At 44.0% G+C, this 10,007-nt stretch overlaps 1 protein-coding gene and 1 pseudogene across 1 annotated transcript; both read right to left on the bottom strand.

Annotated features, from left to right (window-relative positions):
• Positions 1-5,211: 5,211 nt before the first annotated feature.
• LOC147443592 (uncharacterized) lies at positions 5,212-5,712 on the bottom strand (annotated as a pseudogene).
• Positions 5,713-7,833: 2,121 nt separating this feature from the next.
• LOC147443591 (uncharacterized) lies at positions 7,834-8,118 on the bottom strand. The gene has a single exon (XM_086527686.1). It carries the CDS (start codon positions 8,116-8,118, stop codon positions 7,834-7,836), a length of 285 nt encoding a protein of 94 aa, XP_086383812.1.
• Positions 8,119-10,007: the final 1,889 nt, after the last annotated feature.

The raw sequence follows: 10,007 nt of genomic DNA, 5'->3' as shown, positions 1-10,007 counted from the left end.
TTCATGTTGTGAGAAAGATGAAACTTCGTTTGTTGGCCTCAAACGTAGCGCCAAATCAACCCTTGATTTCTCTTTACTCGAGTCGTGAATATGCTCTTCTTTTTCACCTCTGCATGCCATGTCTCCATCACTTCTTGCCTTCCTTGCTAGTGTTGGTCCAACCCATGATCTGCTCTCCCCAACATACACACATACACACACACATACATACACGCATACACACACACACAGGATGATGGCTTCGCGTGCACGATTGACAAGGGGCGCATGATCAAGGAGGAGCATAGGATGAGGGAAAGGTCTGCGCTTTTAGAAGGGGCTCCTTTTTACAGAATAGGCCATGCATAAGAAAGGTGGATAGAGCAGATGGCCTGCATGTGGGGGATCGTGTGTTCGAAGCCGTGGAGGCGCACCCAAGTAATCCCCTTTTGCCAAGGGTAGGGTGGGATGGGGGGCACGTGGCGAGATGAGGGCCGTTGATGTAAGGGAACGCTCTCAAAACACCCTTCACGGGTTACTTCATGATAGGACCTATGTTAGTTGAGTTATTTGGTCTCGAGTGTAGTCATTTTGATGACATGATGATACTTTATGGGAGCATGTCTATGAGAGATTGCACTTGCGTAAGTTTTTTAGAAAAGTTCTTGTCCATGGATGTTTGCTCTTGGAAAAGAAGTCTGCATTACTAAACTCATATGTTTCCAGTCGTCGTGTTTTTTTCTTCCCCTATCTATCATGAGGATTTATAAGTATAAGGGTGATGCACTAACACAGTATAGTTTTCAACATGCAATCCCATCGCAAGAGAAGCGAGACTTTGGGATACTCTTGTGCATGGAAAAGACCTTGAGGGCCCATGGCCTGGGCCCATGGGGCACCCACGTGGGTGTCACGTGTACCGTTGGCGCCTGACAGTACACATGGTCCATGACGTGTCCCTATCGAAGAGGCACCTCGGGTGGAGTGTGTTTTCGTTGATTTCAAGCCGTAGGAGAAAGCGGAGTTCTTGTTGGTATTGGGCATAATAAACAACTAGCTTTTTTTGTGTTTACGCATGTCTTTATGCTGCGACATTCGCGATCCTTGTCTTATGCACAAGTATTTTGTAGGGCTACGAGGGTCTCAATGCCTCACACAACTGCGCACAAAATTTTCACGATGCAAAAGATAAGCACTGCTGATCCAAATTCCTTCTCGACAAGTTCTCCGACGGTGACAAAGCTGCGGCAGAGAGGGCTTTGCATTTCAAGGGCCCCAATAGATCAAAATGGCTCAAGTTGCCATGTCTCTCCTAGCTGAACTTATTTGGAAGGTATGTGTAAGAATCATAGCCAAATTGTGTCTATGTTTGCACTGCAGTCATGTTTTGAGAACTCTATTTTTCAAACCGAAGGATGAATTTGATGCCATGTACAATAACAAAATCAATGGCCTACCATTAAAGGGGAGCTTTGTTGGGGTGAGCGTTTTCGAGGTCGCACGAGCACGCATCACTTCCCAAAAGTAAGTTATGTTACTTGCTTTTACGTTGAATCTTTGTGCTCTAATTAATTACCTTTGCTTTGTCACTATCTCAGAAAGTGCCGTTTACTTGACCTGCTCAAGTCTGGGATTCACATGTAAAGGAGGTAGTCATAAGGTTATCAAAGAAGGCTTGGAGTCAATGGCTTCATTACCAAGTCTATTGGTGGCAACTTGAAAGGTGAGAGTAGCATTTCTATGTTGGTTATTAGGATTGGTTATTTTGCCCAACCATTGTTTTCCACCATGTGCTAAATTGGTGTCGTTCGGAGAGACAGGAGACACGCTTATACCCAGACGCATGGATAGATGATCTTCGACCTAAAGCTTCATGGGGAAGGTGTCCTTGGTGGCTTGATTACCCCCACAAAGAGTATCCAGCCGAAGAGGCAGAGTTGTACGCAGGTAAAGAACTCTCTGAAATATGTCTATGTTATCCATAGATTAATGAGTATGGCTAATATCTCTGTTTTTTCAATAGCGGAAAATAGAGGTGCACGAATGCTACCCGCGCAGCCAGAAGATGCCCTTTCTCCCAACACAAATAGCAAGCTACCTCCGACGGCCAAGAAGCGTCAAGGAGGCGCTGGCAAGAAGGCCGCCACAATTGTTGATCTGCCTAGTAATTAGAGGCCGCAGAAGAGAGCTATGAGAGAGGAGGACTCTAGTAGTGATAGCGAGAGCGACTGCGGAGAGGACGCAAACTCTGCAGAGGATACCCATAATGATTGGAGTGTGCTGAGGTCGCCATCTGTGTCTCTCTCCATTCCAACATGAGGGACCATTTTGGAGTCTCCTTTGCCTGCACCATCAGAGTGTAGACCTCCAGTAAGGCTCCCGGACGTAGCCGAACTGTTTGTGGATAGAGCTACAGGCATGCTACCAATGTACATTTTCGACGGTCTTCTTTAACCTTAATTTTGTAACCCCTAAACCCATGTTATCCTTTCCATGCAGACACGGATATACAACCGCGCCATCTTGCAGTGCATGCCAATGTGAAGAGGCTTGCAGATGCTATACCTGATGTGTTGTGCAGGGATAGGTAAGCCATGCCCCAAACAGCCTCACAATGTATTTGAAGGTTTAGTGGTGCTAAGTAAGAGTGTGCGCACATTCCTGGGATATTTGACGGAGACAGAACAGATGGATCCGAGCAGTAGGCTGGGTGGCATACGATTGGTATATATAGCCTTTTCCACCCACGCAAGGCCACAATATGTGTCTTGTACCGACGGAGTTCCTTCGTGGAACCAGTGGGATAGCGACTTTGTGGATGTTGCATTCTATACTGCAGCTGAGTTCGTACTGCCAGGTGGCATGATTGTAGCGACATGCCGTGTAGAGCATTTTGCATTTCTTACTTTGGAGGAAGATTCGGTCAGGCTTCGCCTACTCAGGATACTATACATGCGGCTTCCAGAGGCTGGCTACACCACTGTTCAGGACTATGTAGAGGCAGTGAGTAACTGGTTTGGGGTTGTGCGCATCAATTTGTTCTATACTACAAATTGTTTTACAGTTAATGTTCTTTTCAGGTTGGCACTTTGTTATTGGTCATATTTGCACCCCCAAGGAGTGGTGGAGCAAGCTTCCTAGTTATGAGCGCGCAGCTGGAGAGATTGCAGCTGATGTACATGGCTTCTTACCCGATGACGATATCCTCTGGGAGAAATTGCCATGCGTGAAACCCACACCCTGGACGGTTGATCGCAGTGGCAGGTCATTTCGTAGAGGCACTGAGAGGAGTCCTGCGTTTGCCCGGTAGTTTGAATCCTATTCTCGGGTTTAAAGTTCAATATTGCCACAAAAAAGACCTAGGCTTGACGTGGGTTTGCACGTGGCTATTAGGCACCTTCACGGGATGGGAGACGTTGTGCTGGATTTGTTTGCAGGAGTGGCGATAGTAGCTTCTCAGTGTCTGGCACTATGTAGACATTGCATCAGCTGCGAGGTGGACTTCACTGTTTTTGCTTCATTTCTGGGGCCAGCTCAGTGCCTCCCTCCGGATGCTAGTTCGACATTGCTGTTTTGGGGGATATCCTCTTCACAACCACCCTACACCGAGGAGGCACAGCAGGGCCCGTGGTCAGCAGCTTCCCTTGGACCTTCATCGGCACCACCGCAGCCCCCATATGGAGTACGCCCTGCCACATACGTTGGTGTCCCGGTAGCCCCCCCCCCCCCCCCAGATTTGATGGAGGTCCCTCCACATTTGGTGCATCTCTCCTAGGTCCTTTCACTTTTGACACAGGCCCTCAAGGACGTCCCTCCACATTTGGCCCTTACACTGCTCCATATGGGGCAGGCGTTGGAGGACCACCATTGGCGTGACCCCAAACACGATTACCATTGATGCGTAGGGTTTCCTTGGGAATACAAAGTTGTTAGAGGCAACTAGAGATATCACTAATTGAGTTTGACATGGCCGATGTTGCCATGATTGGGTGGCCTGTGCCATTATGGGAGCTTCATGCCTGGACTTTGCCTTGGAGTGTGTTGTGGGAGCTTTGGTTGAACAAAGCAATTGACTTTGACTTGGTTTGACTTTTGGCACCCAAATGAAGCTTCCATCAAGTAGTGGGATACGTAGCCTTTGGTATCCAAATTTGTCACTTTGATGGTGCTATGTAGTGTTTGGGTGTGACTTTGGTTTGTTTGAATTTTGGTACCCATATTTTCTTTTGATGGTTGGTGCGAGTGATCTATCTAGAAGTTTTTGGGTCTTCAATTGCTACCATAGAACTTGTAGAGGGTATCTCTGTATCAAGGACTTGTACTCAAGGGAGAGGATCAAACACCGATGCATAGTTATGGGTGTCAATAGATTCTTTAGGTGTCATATCTAGTTAAAGTTGTTGATGTATTTTGTTTTGCTTTTGTGAGTTGTTGCCAATATATACATATTACATAGTGTCTTCCAAGGGAGAAAATGTTATCATTCGTACCCACCAGCCAGGTATCGGCCACTAGGCCACAGCCTTCATGTACTAGAGCATGTGCTACTTTTATTTGTGGGTGGAAATTTCATATTCAGGGATAATTTTTGCAATGACATGTGTAACTCTCTCATTTGACTTCTGGATTTATGCAAACATCCAATATATTTACGTAGCTGAAAATATACTGTCATGTGCATTTGTGTGAGTGTGTAGAGAGAGAGAGAGAGAGAGAGAGAGAGAGAGAGAGAGAGATGTAAAGTGCAGTTAATGAGGCCGTTCGTTCGGCCATACGTTCTCAGAAAAGTGCAACAAACGGATGCTAACTTTTTCCCATTTCGCGCACATGCAACCGTTCGTGCATCCGTTCGGTTAAAAAAAGCACATGTTCCATCCGGCCACGTCCTATGCGCACATGCGTTCATCCGTTCACGTCCGTTCGTGACTGAAGTTGACGTGCGAACCAACAAACCATACATTGCCAACATCTCAAAGATAGCCTTTTTCCAACAAAAAACGTCTAATAACATTGCATTGAATGCATGAAAAAACGCATGACAAAAAAAGATTTCAATATCCGACAACCACATAAACAACCGACTGACAACCATAAACAAAAACACTTGAGAATCATAATGAAAACCCTGTAGCAGTACATAAATAGAGGTGTTCTGCTTCATAATAGAGGTGCTGCTCATTGCATCCATAAAGCAAACCACATGACAAAAACTACAACCATGTAGAAAATGACTCAATCCTCAGACTCTGAATCATCATCAAGCCCTGCAAAACACAACTTCAAGAAATTAATAATAAGCGTTATGGATACATATTGAAACAAAAGACAAGATCACTTTGAAACTTAAGAACAATTACAAAATCCATAGCCTGCTACATCTGGAACTGCTGCATTTTGAACCCTCAAGCTGCTATGGCCGAATAGGGTTGCCCTTATCCGCAACGCCATCTCGCGATGAGCAGGATTCCCGCCATCAGTAGGAAGTGGCTCTTAGGAGTTGGGATGCAGATCTCGCTGATCATGAGGCTCTATCTCGCCTCGGATTTGCACAAAGTTTTGTAGGAAACAACACGCTCCTATCATAGTGGGTGCAAAAGAAAGATCAACATTGAGATCTCGCAAAATCCGCCACCTATTCTTTAAGAGACCAAAGGCATTTTCCACTTTCACTCTCCCCTTTGATATTTTGCTGTCAAAATCTCGCTTTTCACGTAAAAATCGCCCTGCCTTCATTCGGTATGGCTTTACCAAAAACATCCTCGCTTTGTAGACTGAGTCTGCAATCAAATAAGGCCGTACTATCTCCCCTTTAATGTGCAATAGTGGCCGATCGAGTGCTTCTCGTCGTTTGAGCTGAGCATACAAGTCACATCCTTTGAAGTGAGAAGAATCATGCACCCCTCCTGCAGCCCTACAAACTGCACTCCAAAAAAGTTTGTTGGAGTCTACAATACCCTGTAGGAGGATGCTCGGAAAACCATGCCTGTTGATGTATTGCGTTGGATAGAACTCTCGTGCTGGCTTTCTTTGTAGACGGATGTGAGTCCCATCAAGTGCCCCAGCAATATGCGGCAAACCAGAGATAGCCTCAAATCCTGCCATTATCTTCTCAAGACGGTCTCCATGTGGCACTCTAATGCCGACCCTGTGGAAGAAGTCAGTACTACTCAATATGCGACAAATGATCACCACATATTTGCGAATGGTGCTCTCACCCATGCCAAATAGATTGGCCATGCGACCAACGTTATTAAAAACAGACGAACGTCCTGAGAGGCCGCACCATGTGCGCACCACGAGAGAGAGAGAGAGAGAGAGAGAGAGAGAGAGAGATTGCAAGAGAGCTAGAAGGGACTCTAGCATGGCTCCAGTGGCCACTTCAAGGTTACACCCGTTGTAGATGCTGACACGGTGTTGTAACGGTTTTTCTGAAGTGCACATTTCTTTTCCACTTGCTAAAAAGAATATTGCCAAAGATCTACGTTTTTCAACTAATATGTTAAAAAATTATTGCGTAACTGCCTAGAAATAGGTGGTTGGCATATTAAGAGGTGGAGTACCTTATATTTGTTTTTCTTTTCTACTCAAAAAGTAAGATGTGACTTCAACCTTTGCAAATTTTTGTGCTTGTAGTTTGAACATTGTGTCATATTCCTATAAATTTTACCATGCACTAGTACATCATTTTGCTTTATTTCTAGGAGCCTATCCCACTCCCTCTCCCTCTCCCTCTATACACACAAGCACTCGTATACATTTTCCTATCATTCTAGGGAGGCTATCCCTCTCCCTCTCCTTGTCCCTCTCACTCTATACCAGAATTTGTAAGATGGCAGTCGAACAAGCAAGACTTGAGCTGGCTTTATGCAATGCCAAGGCTCCCCTTGAGGGTGAGGAAGTGAACCTCGCAGAGATGGCCGATGAGTATGTAAAGGAGAAGATTTCCCGACTCCTTAACTACATCAACAACGCCAAGACTGCCAGGTCAAAAATGTCTGGAGAGGTGGATGCAAAGGCAGCTGGATACCGGCGTGCTGCAACCACCGTGCGCTATAGGTTCGCTAGTCTTTGCAAAAAGGGCTACGTCATAGAGACACAAAATAAGTCTCTATTTAAGGACGTGGATTTCTTGCAGCGGGCACGAATTTTGTTGCTCATGATTCCAATCAAGGTAAACAACGCACCACCGTCCCCTTAAATTGTTGTGGTATTTGTACTTTTTCATGTTTGAACAAAATCAATACAGCCCATGGGTTTTGCGAGTAATGTAACAATACCTTTTTCAAGTTCCATGTTACACTTGGGATGAGAGAATAAATTTGCAATGACCTCCTATTTCTTTTATGTTTGTGTGTGTAGAGAGAGAGAGAGAGAGAGAGAGAGAGAGAGAGAGAGAGAGAGAGAGAGAGAGAGATTGTGCCATGTGTTTTTTGTGTGTATAGAGCAAGGGAGTGAAGGAGTTATTAAGAGGGATATTGTGCCTTGTGCGCTTGTGTGCGTAGAGAGATGGAGGGATGGCAAGGCAAGAGGCAGAGAGAGAATTTGCTCGCTCGATCCCAAAAAAGAGCTTGCCAGAAATAGCTCGCCCAAAAATTAAGCCCTATGTGCTCGATCACTTTGAATTCTAGGGACTGGGCAGAAAGTAGGCTCTTTTCTTAAGTCTACTTGTGCATTTACCGAGCGTACAAGATGTTGCAGATGATCACGCAGCCACTGTTTGCACCATCGAGTCTGACTATCCACTAATGAGCTCAAATCCCCATAAAAAATAGGCACATATTCTTTGTTTGCCAACTTCTTCTAGTGCTCCAGAGTCTGATACTGCAATAGCACATAAGGGAGCATAGATGTTGTCTATTCAGCTCTTAATTCTCCAGCGGTTTTTGTAGCTTTAGATAATGCATTAAGAAGCTCTGGTTCATGATCCATGGCCTGCTTCCAGCATAGTTCTATTTCAAGTTCAACTTCTTCCCTTAGCCCCATCTCTTCTTTCATTGTAAGAGTGTCTTCGTCTTCATGAGCGCCATTGGTGTTTGGCTGATCTATAGCTATGTCCTGTGTTTCATGAGCAGCTGGTAATTCCTCTGAATCTTCATCATCCCCATAAGCCAATGCCAGGTTTTCCAGACCTGTCGGCATAGTTGTGGTTTGACTCTGACTTCTTCCCGAGACTATGAAGCTGCTGCTTTCAATGGTACCAACTACACAACCAGTCTTTGGTTTTCCTCTCTTAGATCTTGCACTTCTTTCTCTTTCCTTGTGTCTTCTGCTTCCAAATTTTGAATCTTCTTAAGGATATTTTCATTCTTATCTATAATAGCAAACATTCTAAGCCTTCGACTTCAAGTTCATCTAGAGAAAGGGTTGGTTACTGGCTTTGTAGATCTTCTATTTGTTTCTTTAATCTTTCTTCTACTCTGATTACACTCTTTGTTATCATAAGCCTCTACTTCTTTTATAGTTCCATTTCTCTCTTTAGTGCTAAGATATCTTCTTGTGGTTGTTCAACCATTGTTGAGGGGCCATAGTCTTCTATCTTTTTATTCTTTCCATCTCTCGTGATTGAATGTCTGTCGCTGCCCTGAAATCCTTCACCTTTGACTGCAATTCATCAATGGTTGATTGAAGTCTTCTTAATCACACTCTCTTTCTCTGCTTGGAGAGTCTCAATTTGAATGCCTTTGTCGTGACTTTCCTCTTCAAAAACATTGATGGTGTCCTCAGAGATATCATAATAAAGTTCATCCATTCTAGCGTTTTCTTGTAGTATGTCTATTCTAGCTTGCAAAGCAGTTATGCTATCATCCTTTTGGTAGATTTGTGTTTGTTGATGATCTCTCAAGTGTTCTAGACCCATTATGTCTTTTTGTGTCTGCTCCAGCTTCTTTGTCTTAAAGCTTGTGGTCCTTGCTGATTGTGGCCAACTGTTGACTATGTCTTCTAATCTTATGCTTCTTTTTGACGGCTTGTTGGCCAATTTTGACAAGAATTACTCAAAATAAAATAGGTATACAGTATATACACATCCCTATGGGCTCATATATCATCGTTTGGTCCCCAAATATTCTTAATTATGAGGGTATATTCTTCCAATTTTCCAAAAATCTCGCAATAAAAACACAAAATTTGTCGAAATCGATCATAAAACATTTCCCTCTAGTATTTTCATATGGAATGGGTCCGCAGTTACAATGCCTCCCCCTTCCTAGTCGGAGTCCTTCCGGACGACAGGGTATCTGTATTGTGCATGGGCAAAAACATGTGCTAATGCAGGCCTTGTATTGTAGCCCTGTTATGCATTGACAACCAATGCATGGAAAACTTTATGTTGTGCAAGAGAAGGGTATAAGCGATATGCTTATTGGCATTCGTTGTTGAGGTTGCCGATAAGTACTTGGTCTTGTTGGCAAATTTAATTCTTTGCGATGATAAGCTATAAAATTATCGCTCTTTGCTTGATGGTGATTGAAGGTTCTATTGGAGTGTCGTTTGCAGTTGTTGCTATAATTTTCAAGTCATTCTTTGTCTCTATGTATTGGTGTTGACATGCTTTGAATCGCCAAACCCTATTGATTGAAGTAGTGTTGTGGATGGCTTGCTATTTGATTTGAATTGTTGTCAGCCACCATTGTTGCGGTTTTTGGGGTAAGTTTTCAGTTGTGAGGGCCGGTGTTTCCGTGGCATTGACAGTAGACTTGTTTATGACTCTCTTAGGTATCCTAATTTGTCATGTATACTTGTTTTTATAGGGTGCTTTGGGTCGCCATATCTGCTGATGCCTCTTGGTTTCACCATGGGACATATTTATCGGTTTAAGCTTTGGTTGCATAGGTTCTTTCAGCTGTTGTATCTTGGTTTACTGTTCAAAGATCAAGCGGTCTTTTGGAAAGAATACCTGAGATCTACGTTTTTGAAGGAATTGTGCCCAAGACAAATCTCTAGCACACACCCACACTTGCCTAGTTCCCTGCATGATCTTTGGCTTTTGATAAAAAGTTTGTTGCCATGTATATTTGGATTGTTGTTGT

Source organism: Adiantum capillus-veneris, chromosome 13 (assembly GCF_014529385.1).
Source record: "Adiantum capillus-veneris isolate H3 chromosome 13, ASM1452938v2, whole genome shotgun sequence".
In the NCBI taxonomy this organism is placed as follows: Eukaryota; Viridiplantae; Streptophyta; class Polypodiopsida; order Polypodiales; family Pteridaceae; genus Adiantum; species Adiantum capillus-veneris.
Note: the sequence above shows the minus strand (reverse complement) of the source record. Positions and strands in the feature narration are given on the sequence as shown.

Coding starts and splice junctions, on each gene's coding strand:
- LOC147443591 (XM_086527686.1), bottom strand. CDS start 8,118: ATGCCGACAGGTCTGGAAAACCTGGCATTGGCTTATGGGGATGATGAA.